The following is a 20,102-nucleotide window of genomic DNA, read 5'->3' as shown; positions in this document are numbered from 1 at the left end:
CGCACGCGCACACACGTGTGTGCACTTACCCATGCAGCGCACACATAAGCACGGATGCGTGAACCGGGGGCGGGGTGAGGGGCAAGAGGGAGAGGGAGTGGGTAAGTTTTCCAAAGGACCAAAGAGTTACTAAGAAATACTCTAAAAGGGAGAAAATGATACAAAGCTATAAAAGTTCAAAGAACTGCTTTAGATAAGCAAGTCTCCGGTTCTGAATTACAGAAGCTGTGTATAAAGTGCGAATGAGGTCCAGGGGAACTGCCCAACAGGGCCTCAAGGCCAGGTGCACCATGCCTCCTGGAAGCTAAGTAACAGGGGCCCCCAGGATGACAGCTAGGCAGAGAAATCCTGAGAGTGTCAAAATGAGCTGCAAAGAAACAAGCAGCAGGTTCTGTGCGCTGCTCTTAATATCTCTGCAGGTGCAGGCCTCCTTATGCCCCATTTTTCAGGTGGGGAAACTGAGGTTTAGAGGCCTAAAACGATTTGCCTGGCCATTCAGCAGAGTGAATGATCAAGCCAGATTCAGGCCCAGGCCTGAGCCAAGAATGCCAGCTCTCTCCAGGCCCCTGGCCGCGCTTCCGGGTGGCATTTGCAAGGGGTGGGTGTGGGCCATGTGGGGACTGGGACCTTGGAAGGCTCTGGGTGCTCTTTACCTCGCACTTCTCCACGACCGGCTGCTGCCCACACTCGGAGCTGTTGCCTGCCACGATGCCGGCCCGAAGGTTCTCGCTATCGCCGGTGCCCTCCTCCATGGAGTAGGTCTTCGAGTGGTTGCCGCGCCGGTGGGCCGGGCCGTGGCCCTGGGCGAGGCTGAGCTGCCGGCGGAGTGCGCGGTTCTCCTCCTCCACCTCGCGCACGCGCACCTCCAGGCTCTCGCGCTCCCGCTGGCTGGACGCCGTGTACCGGGGGCTATGAGGCTGGGACTCCAGCGGAGACAGAGACACCGGCTTCCCATCTGCGGGTGCGGAGAGAATGAGAAGAGTTAAAGCCGAATAGAACTCCACGGGCCCCTACCCCTACCCCAGACGTCCAGGGCTCCTTTTGCCGTCCCATTTAGAAGCAAAAGCGGGTGGAAAGTACGTTGTAAATAAACATGCATCAGACTGAACTGCGAACAAAGTTGAGAACAGAATGACTTAACGTGGTGATGAAAAACATGCTGTTTAACTGTTTACAATAGCCAAGAGCTAAGTGTCCATCAACAGATGAATGGATAAAGATGTGGGGTATATACACAATGGAATATTACTCAGCCATAAAAAGAATGAAATAATGCCATTTGCAGCAACATGGATGGACCTAGAGATTATCATACTAAGTGAGGTAAGTCAGACAGAGAAAGACACATATCATATGATGTCACTTATATGTGGAATCTAAAATATGACACATATAAACTTATTTATGAAGCAGAAAGACACTCAGGGACATAGAAAACAAACTTATGGTTACCAAAGGGGATGGGGGGGGGTATAAATTAGCAGGAGTTCGCCACTGGCAGATTCAAACTACTATATATAAAATAAACAACAAGGTCCTACTGTATAGCATGGGGAACTATATTCAATATCCTGTAATAAACCACAATGGAAAAGAATATGAAAAAGAGTATGTATATGCATGTATAACTGAATCACTTGCTGGACACCAGAAACTAATGCAACACTGTAAATCAACCATACTTCAATTAAGAAAAAAACTAACATGCTGTTTAGAGAAGACAATCACAATATAATTTTTCCTAAGTAAATGCACTGTCTTCTTTTCCCTACTTGTCACATTTCCAGGTAGATATTCTTGTTAGCAATAAAACATGAATATGAAGTAGGAGGAGGAGAGAAAGGAGGAGAATGGGGGGAGAGTAGGAGGAAGTAGAGGAGAGGAAAAAAGAAGAGAAGGAATAAAGAAGTATTAATAATGATTAAGTTAATTTAGTTCTTCCTATGTGAACTCCTATTTATCCTTCAAAACCCAGTTTCAGAAGCATCACCTCCCAAGGGAAGCCTTCTTCAATTTGCAGATAAAATATCTATCAGCATATTCCAACAGCATTTCGTACACAGCACTAAGAAAAATATGTGCCTGTCACGCTGGATTTGGTAAATTGTTTTACTAAATGTTTCCTATGAAGAATGGGTGTTCAACGAGGACAAAAACTGGCTCTTACTTATCTTTGTGGAAACATATCATAATATATGATAAATGCTGGAAGCGTGGATGCATGTGTCCATGACAAGAGGATAAAATAATTAAGTGCAAAAAGGAAGAAGAAAGTAGGAGCATAATCATGAAACTGAGGGCAGAAACAGTCTATTTAACAATCATACACAGAGAAGACAAGTAGGTCTCTCAAAGTCACACAATCAGAACCCAGTGGTATCAAAATTCGTACCCAGGTCTCTCTTATACCCGAGCATGGACACACTCCCCTTAAATGCAGATTCATAAAAGGCTATACATAGGGCCACGGATTTAAAAATTATTAATGTAAAGACCTCATCTCCCAAGGATATTTAGCATAACTCCTTGTACACAGTAAGTGCTCAATGCATGCTTACTGTTGAGGAGCCCCAGGGACACAAGACACACCCAAAACTCTCCCTCCTCTCTTCTCATGCTGCAGAAATCCCAGGATCCAGCTACAATACAGCCGCCTCAGAGAAGACCAAGCAAAAATCACATCTCTAGAAAATTACCCTCTCTCAGCTTCCTGCTAAAAAAACACTTTTTCCACACTTGGAGTTTTTCTCCTTCCTGCCCAGACCCCACTGAGCTTGCAAACTGTCCCAGGGAGTCTCTGTGACTCACAAAACTTGAGGATCAAAGAATGTGATGAATCACACCCTGCGAGTTTCACCTGTGCTGCCTTACTGCGCCTGCCTCTGCCCAGGGCTCTTTGATATGTTTCTGGGTTTTCACAAACACGACTCCATTTTTCCCTCTTAATCACCTCAGGGTTAAACGCCTGAGCTCCCAGGTCCTTTGCTTTCAACACAGCAAATATGACTCGCTGAATTCCACTGCTCCGGACCACAGACAGACCCAAGGCCAAGGCCGAGTGTATGGAGATGTGAAATCACAGGTTGATTAGGGTTGCATTGTTACCAAGCTGGCTGATTACAAGCTGACCGGGGCTTTTGAAACCTGTCTCCTTGTTTGGTAAAACCAAATTAGTTCCACTGAGAATGAAAAAGAGAAGGGAGCAACAGCAATTGTGTCTTCTCAGCCAACACTGACCCTTCAAGCAGGGGTGGGGAGGACGATAATCTAGCTTCCATCAGTGGGCAGGGCAGTTAACGCTTTGCACCTGCTATGGCTCTGTGCAGGGGCTGGGCAGTTCACACCGACAATGTCTTGGGTTATCACAGCACAAGCAGGTGGCAATTGGTGTCCCCATTACAGATGAGGAAACTGAGCCTCTACAAGCTTAAGCCGTGCTCCCCCTGTGGCGACTGGAAACAAGGTCTCTGTGACTGCGTGTGGCCAAACTCCTGAATGTATGGCCCGAGTTGGAGGTACAGTTGCTCTGGGGCTTGAGGGGTCTTCTTCCTTCTGAAAGGACCTTGGCACTTTTGGGGAAGGAACCTAGGAAGCGCTGGAAGCCCACCAGGATCCCAGAAGCTCTGGAAAATATACAACAAATGGGAACTCTGAACTTGTTCTTTGGAGGAATTAAATGCTACGAGCTTTGGTTTTCCCTTCCCTGAAATGCAAGTAGAAACGCTAACCTTGCAAGGGTGATGGGGGAGGCTTAAGTAAGATACTGAAATACCAACCACCTGAACTCTCATTGGACGGTATTTGGTGTCGATTAGCTCCTGCCACCCCTGTCCCAGTCGGGGGGTAGGGGTGCAGACAGGTGATATTACGGGCAAGATGAGTTGATGATGTAAATTAGGGTGTTGAGCGCTGTCCATTTTCTGAACGCAGGCTGTTCTCTGAGTGGCACGCGGGAGAAAGTGGCCAACAAACCTTCACTTACTTTGATGTGTGGCATCTCTGAACCTTCTTTCCTTCAGCCTTAGGCAGGTCAAAGTTCACGCAGAGGCTAAATGGAGGAGCAGGCAGCCTTCCCATGGGGGTCCGGTCACTTCCTCTAGCTCTTCTCCCAAAAGCCCCCCAGTTTACTTATTTCTAATTCTTTGATGACGTGCTTATAAAGGCATAATTATGTAATCCCTAAGCAATCCGAATTCCAGGGTAGTGAGGGGGAAAATGCTCTCAGTATCCTGTGTCCATTTCCTGCTTTAGATCCCAACTGGTTTCGACCAAACTTAGCTCTCAGAGACTTGCAGGTGTTTTCTCTACCTTAAAACTCCACAGATGAGTCACCAATGAAGACACATAAAATAATAAAAGCCAGGCCTCAAGGAGGGGGAGCGGACGTTGGAAAAAGCCACATGCTGTACTGTGCCCGGTGCCTGGCATGTAAGAAGGGCTCAATAAACAGCAGAATCGGAGCTGCTGGTTTGTGTGTTTGCAAGGTGCATCACCTGAGCCGGCCCCTTCCTCTTTCTCTTCCTGAAAGGGACTGTCCTGGAGATGGGCACCTCTCGGCTCTAACTTGCCGTGGGCTCGTGTACAGATGGACCCTGCATCTCTAACCCAGCCAACCCATCCAGTGCTGCATGGCCGGAAGTCAAGATAGCGGGGCCGGGGCCCGTTGCCCTGCCATGTTCACAGCTCATTCAGCCTGCCCTCTGCTTTTGTTCCTGGACTACACGTCTCTCTGGCTCCTGACCCCTTTTTTCCTAACCCTCTGGGGGGATGCAGTGGGGGCAGGGTTAGGACAGTGCAAGGCCTGCAGTCTTCGAAGTGGTCTGCACATCTCTTGTGATGGCTTCTGGGCCCTGGTCTCTCCCAGGAACGCTCCTCTTTCTTCGTGTCTAGGCCGTCATTATAAAGCCCATCGCGTGGGACTGTATCGTCTATGGAAACCACTGAACCCACAGCAGTTACTTCTCAAACTGGCAGTACTGAAGCTTTTCCCTCCAATCCACCTTGGATAAAATGCTGGCCCAATACACATGCCTAATACATAGCTTACCCTACATGCAATTCTTCACGTGAATTCAACAAACCGGTCCATACCCTAGTCATCAAGACAAGCTCCACTGATCGCATGCCTGACACATGTCCAACTGCTCTCGACGTGCCTGCCCCCAACTTCCATACTTACCTTGTTGAAGACCAGTAACAGTTTGGGGGCTGTGATGGTTCATTCTATATGTCAACTTGACTGGGTCATGGGGTGTCCAGATACGGGGTCAAACTTATTCTGGGTGTTTGGGGATGAGATTAACATTTGAATCAGTAGAGTGGGTAAAGCTCATTGCCTTCCCTAATGTGGTGGGTCTCATCCAAACAGTCAAAGGCCTGAAGAGAACAAAAAGGCTGACCCTTCCCCACTAGGAAGGGAGAATTCCTCCTGCCTGACAACCTCTGAGCTGGGACACTGTTTTGTTTTCCCTGCCTTTGGACTTGAACTGAAACACTGGCTCTTCCTGGGTCTCGAGCCTGCCAACCTTCAACTAGAATTACATCATCGGTTCCCCTGGGTTTCCAGCTTGCAAACTGACCCTGCAGATATGGGACTTGACCATCTTTATAATTGCATGAGCCAATTATTTATCATAAATTTCTTTACACACACACACACACACACACACACCCTGTTTGTCTGTCTGTCTGAACAACCCTGACTAGTACAGAGACCAACAACACTCTGTAGATCACACTGAGTACCACTGCCCAGTACCCAGCCTCTCTCTCCTCAGGGCCTGGCACGCTGCCTGCACTTAACAAGCATTTCAAGGAAGGATGAAGGGAAGGACTGGCAGCTAGAGCTTAAAAAAAAAAAGGCATGAAAAAAATAGATCTAGCAAACCTTCAACTACCAGTTCACTTGAACTTTGAACAACCTGGGGGCTAGAGGCATGGATCCCCTATGCAGCTGAAAATCCACGTATAACTTTAGAGTTGGTCCTCTATGTCTGTGGTTCCACATCTGCTGATTCAACCAACTACAGATCATATAGTATACGTATTAATTGAAAAAACTCTGCATGTAGTGGACCCATGCAGTTCAAACCTGCATTATTCAAGGATCAACTGTACTTACAAAGTGACTTCATTATAAGGTTAATTGTTGGGGGAAGAGGGAGAGATAACCAAGAAAAGCAAACAAATCAAATCTAGTCATAAAAGCATGGGATTCGGAATAAGAAAGAGCTGAGTTTGAATTACGGTTCTGCCACCTACTAATAATTAACCTTAGGCAAAGTACTTAACTTCTGTGACTCACTGCCCCCATATGTAAAATGGGAGACAGCGGGGTGTGTACATTATTACCTCGCAGCAGGCCTAATCAGAGTAGATACTCAAATTTCCCCTTCCCACTCACCCTAACCCACCCCACCAAACCCAGAGGCAGGACACATAAAGACAACAGTGAATAGGATCCTTCATTTCTAAGCCCCCCTGACCTTTGCTTTTCTATTACCTTTCCTTCCAGGTTTCTTTTTTCTTTTCTCCCCCCAGATCTGCACCGTATTTGTACACAAGGTGCATCTCTGTCACATAATGCCTATATGTGTGGATCTACAGTTCAGCCCACTTTGAGTTTAAAATGTCAAACAAGACATTATTCAGAATCTCAGTTGGCAACATCTTCCTCCTCCCTCCCAAACTTCTCAACAAACATGAATTTATCATCAGATTTGAATCTCTGAATCCACTTGAGATGAATGCTCTGAATTAAGAATCAAAACAGCTAAGATTCAGAACAAAAAAGGTAAATTGAAAATCAACCTCCGTGCAGTACGGTGACAGAGATTAGGGACTTGGCATCCAAAACGTCCTAAGTGATGATCTGAATCAGTTTGTGCGCACTGACTCTCTCTGGAGTACTGGCATTTCACACTGTGATAGCCACCACTGCAGACAGAACTGGGGTGGTGGGGGTGGTGGTGCTCATTAATGGAGGCAGGGACCCCAGCCCTGAGACCGCCATGTTGCGAGCTCATACCAGCCCCTTCCAGTGCTGACAGTCCTAGATCTTTCTGGCCAAGGACACCACAATCCTGCACTCATGCCCAGATTTCAGGAAGGCTGTCCCCCTGCATCATTCTACCCACAATGAAAACATCGCATCCCTAACATTTATTCGGCAAAATCCCCCTATGTACAATCTGTCACCAGGGCCTGCCAATTCTCCTGATGTTTGAAGTCCTTCTCATTCTATTTCAAACATTCCATCTCAAACCCAGCCTTTTAATCTTATCCTAAAACAGGGGTATCAAACTTCTGTAAATGCCCGGAGAGTAAATATGTTTTACTCTGTAGGCCGTGCGGTCTCTGACGCAAGGACTCAACTCTGGCTTTGCAGCATAAAAGCAGCCACAGAAATTCCTAACACACGAGCATGGCCCTGTTACAATAAAACTTTATTTACAAAAACAAGCGCTGGGCCAGACTTGGCCTGCAAGCCCTAGTCTGTGGATCTTTGTTCTAGAACACTGGTCTCCTCAGTTTGTCTCCCCACTTCCAATCTCTCTCTGTTCCTGCCAGCCTTGCTCACAGGTGCCAGGGATGTGCTTAATGAAAACCCTATTCCCACCACATTGTGCAGTTTGACAATGTACAGAAGCTTCTCCATCTGCTTCAAGGTCATCTATAAAATTCAACAGACACTTGGTCACTTCCTATTGAGTACATGTCCAGGGCCTAGAGGCTGTGTCATCTCATTTTAATTTATACAACACTTCTAATCGAGTGGGTGTTCTCACACTAACCCTATTTGACAAATGGAAAAAAAAAAAAAAAAAGAAATAGACACATGACTTAACCTGTTCAATGTCATCCCAGCAACAGACAGCAAAGGGAAAGACTTGAACTCAGGTTCATTGGCTCCAGATCAATTTCTCTATTTGCCCCAAATCACAATGTCTCCTATTTGCCCCTCTCCAAATATGTCCAATCTAGTTTATTGTTGCTTCTGCTTCATCTCCTGGTCCCTTAGCCAGTGGTTCTCAATCCTGGCTACCATTACAATCCCTTGGGAAACTTAAAAAAAAAAAAACAACCCCAGATTAATTAGCTCAGAATCTCTGGAGGTTATGGTCTAGTTATGAGCATTTTAAAAAGCAGCCACCCGGGCTTCCCTGGTGGCGCAGTGGTTGAGAGTCCACCTGCTGATGCAGGGGACACGGGTTCGTGCCCCGGTCCGGGAAGATCCCACATGCCGTGGAGCAGCTGGGCCCGTGAGCCATGGCCGCTGAGCCTGCGCTCTGCACCGGGAGAGGCCACAACAGCTAGAGGCCCGCGTACCGCCAAAAAAAAAAAAAAAAAAAAAAAGAAGAAAGCAGCCACCCTCCCGTGTTCTTATGTGTAGTCAACATTAACAAACCCTGGCTTAGGCATTTCCCCCAACCTCAGGCTGAGACACCATAAACACCATTTGCCCCTGTTTGCTCCTTAACGCAAATTTAAGGAACGGGCTCTGATGCAAAGAGGTCTTAGCAGAACTGTCGCACTTAATTCCGGTACTGCCCTTGCTCCAGTCTCTACTGTATTCTTAGAATAGCTCCCATCGTGTAACCCAGGGCCTTCCTGATTTCCTATAACCTAGGCTGCCCGGCATTCTAGCTCCTCCACGCTTGGGGCTGTTTTGCTGCTATCAATCCCCCTTCCTTCCAGGATGAGAGCTTTTCCCAAAGCAGGGTTCTACTATTGCAGTTGCCAGACCTGCCAACTACCCTGGTTCCAGACTCCGCCCTCTATGACCAAGATGTCACTCCATTCCAATGATTTACTCCAATTTCTCGCCTTCCACATAAGGCTGCATTCATTAAGTAAGCATTTTGTAATTCTAAAAAGCACAATGCCTTCCTTGCAATCAACATAAAAACTTCACACTCTCCTTCAATGCATTTTGAAATTGCAAACTAAATTAAATATTGTGGCCAAAGTCATTTTAGAAAAATTTAGAAAACTCAGTTCAATCTTTAAAATCTCCCATTTAAAAACTGCTTTTAAATTGTGATCACTGGATCTCCACATGACAGCTGAGTCTACTCACACATCACAAGCTCAGCTGTCACTCTTGGTAGGTTACAGGTTCAGAGTAAGACACAGGTCTGGGTGGAGCTATTTTCCCAAGTTCCGAATTGTGGAACCAGATTTGCCCAGAGGAGGAAAAAGGGGGTGATGACACGAAAAGGCTGTTTGCTTGTTACGGGATAAACAGGGAACATTTTTACCCAAAAATGCCCCAGAGTCATTTCCTGGAATCATCTTTGGCAACCAAAGCAAACTTGAGTTCCAGCAAAGACCTTAGAGCATTTCTGGCAAAGACCAAACACAACAGAGCTCCCGGCATGCTTCTGAAAAGAATCAGCTACCAGCAGGCCAGGAAAAGAAGCCTAGATTTGTCTCATCATAATAGGGTAAAAGAAGTTTGACTTCTTTTCCTCCATGAAATTATTTTGCAGAACTTTGTCTTAAAGAGCTTCATTAAGTCAAGAAAATGAAGGCATTTTTAGCACCGATTTGCTGTATCCATAGCTGGGTTTTGGAGAGGAGCGCTCAAGGGTGTCCTAATAAGCCACGATGTCAGTGGTTTGCCCCTTGAAACTTCAGGATCAGTGATTTCAAAGCTTCAAATGTTTTTGGCCAAATATCCTAAGTTCTGAAAGCCTGAGGCAGTTGGTTCTCACAGCAAGAGTAACTGAATCTTTCCACTCCTAAATCTGGCCCATCTTACTTCTCTTTGATGTCCAAGGAATCTAAGCATTAACAGAAAGACTTTGTTGGTAGCATTCAAATCGTCACCGAACAAGACAAAGGATAATGTATTTAGTGCTGTGTTTTTTAACATAATTGAATGGCGTGACAGCAGAGTGGAGCTCTTAGATCACCAGGTGCTTTAGAAACAACTACTGGAGGGAAGGATACAGTGCATTCCAGAAAATGTGATGTTTATTCCAATCTGGAGCATCAACCAGTGTGTGAGAGCCAAATAAATTCATATTCCAATCACCTTTGCTCACTCTCTGCCCTTACTGAGTTAACTTCAATCACTTTTTGCATAGCCTCAAAGACACCCAAGCTTTACTGGTGGACTCCAACGGCTGAGTTTGAGAAAGTGGTCTTTCCCCTCCCAGAGTCTCTTGAGACATATTCCATTCACCTGCAAGAGTTGGAAACAGTTCCCTTTATTAGGAAAGACATCAAAACTAAAACGAGCAAGATGATTTTATCCTTTGTAAAATGTGAACTGGACATCCCCAAGTCACCAACATGGCCCTTGACTGTAGCATCAGACTCAGAAATATTCTAGAATTTCTCCTTCATTTTCTCTTCAGCAGCATTCAAGATATATGACTTCATATAATTTCACTGATCTATTTTTTTAACCTTAGCAATATATGTTATTTTATATGAAATATTCATAGCCCTTATAAAATCCCACTAATATGTTCCAAGAGTGGCAAATCATGTATGTTGGGGAGAATCATATTTTACGGTAAATTTTTTTTTTTTTTTTTTGCGGTACTCGGGCCTCTCACTGTTGTGGCCTCTCCCGTTGCGGAGCACAGGCTCTGGACACGCAGGCTCAGCGGCCACGGCTCATGGGCCCAGCCGCTCCACGGCATGTGGGATCTTTCCGGACCGGGTCACAAACCGGCGTCCCCTGCATCGGCAGGCGGACTCTCAACTGAGCCACCAGGGAAGCCCCGGTAAAAATTTTTTAATGAGGCTTGTTTTTCTGTTTTGTTTTGTTTTGTTTTTGGTAACTAAAATCTTGCTCCCATCAATAAAGCTACGTGGGATGACTCTTTATCAAGGTTTTAAAATTTTACGTTCGTCGCACTAAGGATACTGAAAACTGTCCTTTTCTAAAAATGTGAACCCATGCTTTCCATAAGCCTCACACTGTCATACTTGGTGGCTATATTTATTTATCAAAAAACATTTAAAAAGAATTTTAAAAATTAAATTAAATTTTAAAAAAAGAATTTTAATGGTGAGTATTGACAACAATGTCTGGCTTGGATTACAGAGGGATGGAAGATTTCCATGGCAGGCAGCAGATGCTTCGGGACTCCAGACAAATCAGCAGAGCTCTGGCCCATCCATTCTGCTCCCTTCTCCTCCCCAGGGCTCCTAGATCATCTCATTTCAGGGGGTAAGTGCCAGAGCAGAATTCAGATCCAGGGAAAAGAGTTAGGGACTCTTGCAAAAAGGACCCAAAAGAACGACTGCCTTGCATCCTGAGTGCCTCTTTCATTGGACTGTGTCAGACTTGAACGATGGCGCTCTGCTCATCTAGGGAGGAAGGGGGACCACCAAACAGTACCCTCAGGCTTGGAGATTCTGCTGCTTTTGGAGGATGGTACTTTCATGAATGTCCCAGGGGTAAAAGAGGAAAACTGAGTGCAAGGCATGACCAGGAGGCGAGAGGGTAGTCTTCGTGCTCTACGTCAGTGATGGTGGCCAGTGTGCTTATCCACCACCGTACCTGAAATTAGGCACGTGTCAATCTGAGCAAAAGCTCCCTTTCTCTGGGCTGCATTTAAGTGAGGATTAACAAAGGCGAAGAATCCCTTCTCCCACTTCTGGTATTTCAGGAGGTCTCGTGTCAGTGAGGACTGGCTTGATTTGCACCCGATTTTGGGGGCCTTCTGACACACCTCATCTCCTCTACACTGAACTGGCTTTGAGACAAAGCCTCTGCCCTTTGTGCAAACCTCATGCAGGCTGCACTACATCAGGAGAACCCAATTCTGGCCTGCAGTGTTCATGGTACAGTTAGACCTGATGAGATACTGAAAAAAAGGAGTTGGTGAGGAGATTAGAAGAAAGAGTTAACAAAGACAAGTAGGACGCTTGATCTGCAGTAGTTAAAGTTAGTAATGGCTACGGAGCCAACCACCAGCACGAGTAGCTGCCATAAAGCATATGCCTACATATTGCAAAGAGAAGAGGAAGCAAGTGTTTTTGTGAATGTGGTTGATTCCTTCAATAGCATCCCCTTCCTGTAAACTGCCACGTCACCGAAATCAATGTTACCATCCTCGGCTCAATTGTAAATGAAAAACAAGAGAAAACAACCAAAAGCCTGACTGAACACGCTCTTGCCTATAAATGACTGCTCTCCTTTTCTCTCCTTTTCCTTTCTTCACAGTCTCCAACCCCCCCCCCACCTCTTATCAGCTTGACTTACTTAAAATTATATTCCAATTGCCATGAGCATCTATATGGAAACAAAATTTTAAGAAAGAAGAAGAAAAGAAAAACCCTTATCATCCTTATTTTCACCCTTTCCTGACAAATCCAAACCATCCCTTGGGAGGAAATCAGAAATGAAGAATGAGGTTTTATCAGGATAGACTCGGGGCAGAGGGGTAGATAGAAGATTTTTATCAGGAGCTCAGCTTGACAGAAATAGCATTTTTCAGGATGGGCACTTGGCAAAGATAAGACATTACCAAGAACAAGATAGATGTTTGGGTAAAATATCGTGCTAATACCTATTAAGCAAAACCTGCCATCTCTACTTTTGACAGATGGTTATTTTCTTCCAAGTCCTCCTCCAGGGATGATGAAGATTTTTCTATAAGGTGCTTCCAACCTTATCACAGAAGCAAAAAGAATAAAACTAAGGACCCTCAACTCAGCTCCACTGTAAGGCAAACCCAGGATTTTCCTCAGCAAGTTGAAAGGAAGCATGGGCTTCGGTACAGGGAGGACTTAGAGAGGACCGAAGGGATGCCTGGATGGTGATGCTCCAGTACAGACCCCAATTCCTGGCCCTGAAGAGAAGAGTTCCTTGCAGGCCAGAGGCCCACCTGAGGCTGTACTAATGGGACTGACCTCAGAGGCCGTGTCAAGACATCAGAACAGATCTGTCAAGAGGAAACACTTATTCGAGGCTTTCTAGAGTTTCTGGAACTGCTCTTGAAGTCTCCTGCGCTTTCTGACTCCATCTTCTGGCCCTGAAGAGCACCTCCGAGAACCATCCAGTATTCACCATCCAGTATTTCCAAAGCCTTTACACACGGCAACCCTATGCTAAGATCCTGGCTGGCATGACCAGCAATTGGAATAAGCATTAAGTATTCGTGCCATTCCCTTTGCAGGACTTATCACCCGGTGAATGATCACTGCTTCTCCAATATCTGGTTAAAAATTCCCTTCGAGGAACCCTTCTCCAATCTGCCCAGGGTGGGATGGCCACTCCACTCCTCTCCCCATAACTGGATTTCCTGTAACCTCCCACCATGGATCTAAGGTGATGGCTCTTACTACGTTTGTAGCAGCTGTTCATGCAAACTGCTTGGCACTGGGACTTGCATCCCCTCAGCACCTGTTCGGGGCAGACGCTGTGCCAGGGAAGGCAGGGACCACGTTGAGCCACTTTTGTTTCCCGAGAGCCCAGCACCAGGTCTGTAAGCAATGAGCATTCTTATGTGTCCCCAACTCGGAAAGAGACGATGACTCAGGAGTTACGTGATGTCCTCACATCCAAACAACAGCCCTTTCTAAACCTTCCGCTCCCCCTTCAGCCAACGGCATCACTGTTGTTCTCAATGCACAGGTCAAAAACCTAGGGCTCGGGCTTCCCTGGTGGCGCAGTGGTTGAGAGTCCGCCTGACGATGCAGGGGACGCGGGTTCGTGCCCCCGTCCGGGAGGATCCCACATGTCGCGGAGCGGCTGGGCCCGTGAGCCATGGCCACTGAGCCTGCGCGTCCGGAGCCTGTGCTCCGCGACGGGAGAGGCCACAACAGTGAGAGGCCCACGTAACGCAAAAAAAAAAACAGAAACCAAAAAACAACCTAGGGCTCATCCTTGAATTTCTTCCCTCACCTCCCACGTACGCTGTGTTAGCAATATATCTGAATGTTGGCTCTGCCTTCAAAGTATACCCTGAATCCAAACTCGCACACCACCACGCCAGCCCAGGTCCCACCATTTCCCACCTGGACTCATGCAACAGCCACCTACCAGGCCACCCGGCTTCAGCCTACTCACCACTCAGAAGCCAGATGACACTTAAAACTGGTCCTCAGACCCCACCACCATCCTGCTCAAACCATCCCTCGGACGGCTTCCCATCAAACTAAACACAAAATTCAAACACCTTACCATGGGTTACATGGCCCAACGAAACCTTGACCGGGGTTATCTTTCTGACCTTAGAATGTTCCTCCATTCCCTCTGCAGCCACCACACTGGCCTTCCAGATGTTCTCGAATATACCAACCACTGTCCCACACCCTGGGGCCTCTGCACTTGCTGCTGGCTTCCACGATCTGAATTGGGAAACCTGCTTGAGTACCAATCCTCAGAGAAGAATCTGTACACCAGTCTCTGAAAACCCATCCCTGCCCGTCCAGCAGCCCTGGTCTCTGTCACTCCTTCTCTGGTACTTCTTCTCCAGTGTACACATTATACTACTCTCCCCAAGGAGACATTTCTTTGTTTTCTTCTTGTTTGTCTGTCTCCACCCCTAGAATACCAAGTTCCGCGGTGGAAGCGTCTTTTCTGGATCTGTCTCATCCACCATTATATCTCCAGGGTCTAGAACCAGCTACATAATACGCACGCAGTCAAGGTCCTAAATGACCAAGGCAAGGAATACAAGCAATTACTAGCACACTTCAATGACGGGAATTGGGTTTTGAATGAGGATGACAACTACAGCTCCCTTACTGGCCACACATGTTGGCTGAGTGAGTTTCACACATTACCTTATTTAAGTCCCACATCTCTGAGGTGGGTTTTATTGTCTCGATTTTAAAGAAGCAGAAGCTCACTGAGCTAAAGTAACTTGCCAAGACGTTCTGCAAACAAAGGAAAGGGCTTGAACTGATACCCCCCTTCCCCCCAGAAACCCTGTTTTCATTCCACCTTCTGTCTCTAAATAGCTCTCTGAAGGAAATAAAGGTTGCATTCCCACGGGACAAGTGGGGACACCCTGCATGCAGTACACTTACAAGATAGACAAGTAGCAGGACAGTTTCAATAAGGATCAAGAAAGTAAGGAACTTTCTGCAAAAAGATGAATAAGAGGAGAATTCAAAAAAAAACTTTTCTAACAGCCCAATGAACTCTGCGTGAGGCTGACAAAGCGACCCAAATACACTACCAGATGTCCCAGAGGGCAAGCACACACAGGATAAAGAAAAGGAAAAGCAGGGAGGAGAAAAGTTCCTGATATCTTGATCTAGACATCCCAGGTGCCCTGTCTTGCAGTCTTCTTGTGTCCTTTCACCATCAGCTTTATTTTATTTTACTTTTTTAAACTGAAGTACAGCTGATTTACAATGCTGTGTTAATTTCTGCAGTACAGCAAAGTGATTTCCTTATTTATTTTCATTTTGGATGATCTGTCCATTGGTGAAAGTGGGGTGTTAAAGTCCCCTACTATGAGTTTGTTACTGTCGATTTCCCCTTTTATGGCTGTTAGCATTTGCCTTATGTATTGAGGTGCTCCTGTATTGGGTGCATAAATATTTACAATTTTATATCTTCTTCTTGGATTGATCCTTTGATCATTACGTAGTGTCCTTCTTTGTCTTTTGCAATAGTCTTTATTTTAAACTCTATTTTGTCTGATATGAGAATTGCTCCTCCAGCTTTCTTTTGATTTCCATTTGCATGGAATGTCTTTTTCCATCCCCTCACTCTGTCTGTACATGCCCCTAGGTCTGAAGTGGGTCTCTTGTAGACAGCATATATATGGGTCTTGTTTTTGTATCCATTCAGCCAGTCTATGTCTTTTGATTGGATCATTTAATCCATTTACATTTAAGGTAGTTATCGATATGTGTGCTATTACCATTTTCTTAGTTGTTTTGGGTTTGTTACTGTAGGTCTTTTCCTTCTCTTGTGTTTCCTGCCTAGAGAAGTTCCTTTAGCATTTGTTGTAAAGCTGGTTTGGTGGTGTTGAATTCTCTTAGCTTTTGCTTGTCTGTAAAGGTTTTAATTTCTCTGTCAAATGTGAATGAGATCCTTGCTGGGTAGAGTAATCTTGATCGTAGGTTTTTCCCTTTCATCACTTTAAATGTGTCCTTCCACTCCATTCTTGCTTGCAGCATTTCTGCTGGAAGATCAGCTGTTAACCATATGGGGAGTCCCGTGTATGTTATTTGTTGTTTTTCCCTTGCTGCTTTTAATATTTTTTCTTTGTATTTAATTTTTGATAGTTTGATTAATATGTGTGTTGGCGTGTTTCTCCTTGGATATGTCCTGTATGAGATTCTCTGTGCTTCCTGGACTTGATTGACTATTTCCTTTCCCACATTAAGGAAGCTGTCAACTATAATCTCTTCAAGTATTTTCTCAGTCCCTTTCTTGTTTTCTTCTTCTTCCGGGACCCCTATAATTCAAATGTTGGTGTGTTTAATGTTGTCCCAGAGGTCTCTGAGACTGTCCTCAATTCTTTTCATTCTTTTTTCTTTATTCTGCTCTGCAGTAGTTATTTCCACTGTTTTATCTTCCAGGTCACTTATTCGTTCTTCTGCCTCAGTTATTCTGCTATTGATTCCTTCTAGAGAATTTTTAATTTCATTTATTGTGTTGTTCATCGTTGTTTGCTGTTTAGTTCTTCTAGGTCCTTGTTAAAAGTTTCTTTTATTTTCTCCATTCTGTTTTCAAGATTTTCGATCATCTTTACTACCATTTCTCTGAATTCTTTCTCAGGTAGACTGCCTATTTCCTGTTTATTTGTTCGGTCTGGTGGGTTTTTACCTTGCTCCTTCATCTGCTGTGTGTTTCTCTGTCTTCTCATTTTGCTTAACTTACTGTGTTTGGGGTCTCCTTTTCACAGACTGCAGGTTCGTAATTCCCATTGTTTTTGGTGTCTGCCCCCAGTGACTAAGGTTGGTTCAGTGGGTTGCGTAGGCTTCCTGGTGGAGGGTTCTAGTGCCTGTGTTCTGGTGGATGAGGCTGGATAGTGTCTTTCTGGTGCACAGGACCGCGTCTGGTGGTGTGTTTTGGGGTGTCTGTGAGCTTATTATGATTTTAGGCAGCCTCTCTGCTAATGGGTGGGGTTGTGTTCCAGCCTTGCTAGTTGTTTGGCACGGGGTGTCCAGCACTGGAGCTTGCTGGTCGTTGAGTGGAGCTGGGTCTTAGCATTGAGATGGAGATCTCTGGGAGAGTTTCACCATTTGATATTACGTGGGGCTGGGAGGTCTCTGGTGGACCAATGTCCTGAACTCGGCTCTTCCCCCTCAGAAGTACAGGCCTGACACATGGCCGGAACATCAAGATCCTGTCAACCACACAGCTCAGAAGAATAGCGAGCAAAAAATAAATAAATAAAATAAAATAAAATAAAATAAAACAGTTATTAAAATTAACAAAAGGAAAGAAGAGAGCAACCAAACTGAAAAACAAATCCACCAATGATAACAAGTGCTAAAAACTCTACTAAAAAAAAAAAAAACACGGACAGAGCCCTAAGACAAATGGTAAAAGCAAAGCTATACAGACAAAATCACACAAAGAAGCATACACATACACACTCACAAAAAGAGAAAAATGAAAAAAAAATCTATATATAAAAAAAAAGGAGAAAGAGAGCCATCAAATCAATAAACAAATCTACCAATGATAATAAACTCTAAATACTAAACTAAGATAAACATAAAACCAGAAACAACTTAGATGCAGAAAGCAAACCGCAAGTCTACAGTTGCTCCCCAAGTCCACAGCCTCAATTCTGGGATTATTTGTTGTCTATTCAGGTATTCCAGAGATGCAGGGTACATCAAGTTGACTGTTGAGATTTGATCCACTGCTCCTGAGGCTGCTGGAGAGATTTCCCTTTGTCTTCTTTGTTCACACAGGTCCTGGGGTTCAGCTTTGGACCCGCCTCTGCGTGTAGGTTGCCTGAGGGTGTCTTTTGGGAAGTCTGAGGTCTTCTGTCAGCGTTCAGTAGGTGTTCTGTAGGAGTTGTTCCACGTGTAGATGTATTTCTGATGTATTTGTGGGGAGGAAGGTGATCTCCACGTCTTACTCCTCTGCGATCTTGAAGGTCTCCCTCTTGCGTCCTTTTAAAAGAATGCCAGCCATGGGTCGCCTAAGCCTGAGAGCTACTGCAGGGTGAAACTAAGGCCATTATTTGTGGAGCTGTAAGCAATCCCACTGCTGCAAACAGAGATGGATCTATTCTGCCTTCTGTAGCCTAAAAAACAGAAAGGAGGTGGGGGCAGAGGAAAGACACACACATGATAATGAAAGGGGTCAGGAAGACTCAGCTGCCAGGCTCAGGCCAGACAGGAGACGGGAAGAATGGTGGGAATCAAAACCTTTGTCTGCAATCACCAGAGTATTCAGAGACTGGTTGGAAGCAGCAGTACCCAGGGGGGGCCTAGAAATGGTTAACTCACAGTTACTCTCTGGATGAGTAGCTCAGCTGCTCATCAATAGAATCTCCAGCTGATAATTATTAAGTGAAACTCAGGGCTCGTATTTGCATATGTAAAGCACGCTTCCCTCCAAAGCCACAGAGGGAGGGAGAAGCACTTCCTGACTGTGCAGCCCTGGGGAGATTTGGGCAGGGTGGGGCTCCAGCCTGCTTTGCATGTGCTTCTCCACACTCATCAAGTCAGATATTCAGCAAAAATAAACCCCACATCCCAAAATACGCCATTTGTCCAAATCCCCAGCTAAGAGACCTTTCTCTCCAGCTCTGGCAAGGATGCATTCTACCATGATACGTGTCTTATAAGGCCTGTGATTATCCAGTCTGGAACACGTGGGCATGCACACACACACGCCTGGGTTGTTTTACTGGATGATGGCACAGTTATTCGTTTCTCCAAAAAGAAGGCTTCCATCCTCCGCACATATTTGACACTTTTCAATCTTTGCACCTGTCGATTAAGAAGCTTTAGCCCAGAAGAAGCAAGAAGGAAATGCAAATGGCATCAAATTCCAAGTATCTGATGGCTTATCTCTGTTATGACATTTATCTTGGCTTGTGAGAAGGAAAGAAGTTACTGAGCTTGTCTCTCCTCCCATAGGAAAGGATGCCACACAGGGAAAAGCCTTCGCTCCCAGGAGTATAGAGACGACCCTGTCCTTAGCATGGCTTGAAATATCAGGGACTTTAAAAGACCAATGTCATTTGTAGGCGCTAGGACATGCCTGTAATAAGGAAGCTGCCAGGACTGTCTAAATTTACAGGGTGTCTAAGATTATACCCATGACATTCCAAAGACAGAAACAGACAATGGGATGAAAAACAATATAAACGATGAATCCTGGGTCTCTTCATCCTTGGTTAAGTCCATGATCCTCTTGGGGTCTCAATGCCCTCATCTATAAAATGAGAGTGAAGATTCTGCTGGAACCCTCTTACATGGCACCATCAGGGTATGTACGTACTAACAACATCTTATTTTAATTTACGACCTATATACGTGCCTTCATTTGACAGCCTTCTGGTATGAGGCTAAGGCGTCTTCTGTAAGAGCCTGCCCAGGGTGTGCAATTCTACATTGGCAAGAAATTGCCAATTGCTTTTGGTTTGGGTATCTTTAAAATGTAGGGAAAACTTAAAAAGACATTTGTGAAGTAATCAGAGTCCAGAATTCCTTTCTCATTTTTATCTCTTCCCCCATTTTTTTAGTTGTCTTGGTTACATTTAATTTCATGGCTACTTTTTATGGCAATTCAGGGTGCCATACCAAAATGTACAACTTAGCTGTTTACAGAAATGCTTCTTCCTGTACTATGTCACTGTGTTATGTAATAATTAAATTATATTATAAGTTATATTAAATTATATTATTTAATTATATGGTAAAGGTACACCATAAAAGCCTTGATGATAGGTTAAAACGACTTTGGCTAAGAACACACACAGTTCAACTGGTGGGATTGGCAGTGCCAAATGGTACTAGAAAGTGGGCCAACAGCAGGAGACTCCACGTGCCCTAGGCAGTGAACGGCGCTGTGACAGAGGGGCTGGAGGAGCGCTTGGGCACTGGGTGTGTTCTTAAGTGGAAGTGAGTCCGGAAATCCTCCACTGAGCATCTACTTGGTGGCACTGCTGGGAAGAATACATACGATAACGCACAGGAGGCAT

The 20,102-nt window shown here is 45.2% G+C and overlaps 1 protein-coding gene across 3 annotated transcripts in view; it reads right to left on the bottom strand.

Annotated features, from left to right (window-relative positions):
* LARGE1 (LARGE xylosyl- and glucuronyltransferase 1) overlaps positions 1–20,102 on the bottom strand; it is a 438,487-nt gene that overhangs the window by 315,448 nt on the left and 102,937 nt on the right. For all 3 annotated transcript variants that reach the window (XM_065886982.1, XM_065886980.1, XM_065886981.1), the window contains exon 2: positions 654–955. In XM_065886982.1, the coding sequence (XP_065743054.1) occupies positions 654–955 (302 nt within the window). The remainder of the gene's footprint in view (positions 1–653; positions 956–20,102) is intronic.

The sequence above is a fragment of the Phocoena phocoena genome, chromosome 11 (assembly GCF_963924675.1).
Source record: "Phocoena phocoena chromosome 11, mPhoPho1.1, whole genome shotgun sequence".
NCBI classification, from domain to species: domain Eukaryota; kingdom Metazoa; phylum Chordata; class Mammalia; order Artiodactyla; family Phocoenidae; genus Phocoena; species Phocoena phocoena.
This window is presented reverse-complemented; position numbering and strand designations above follow the sequence as displayed.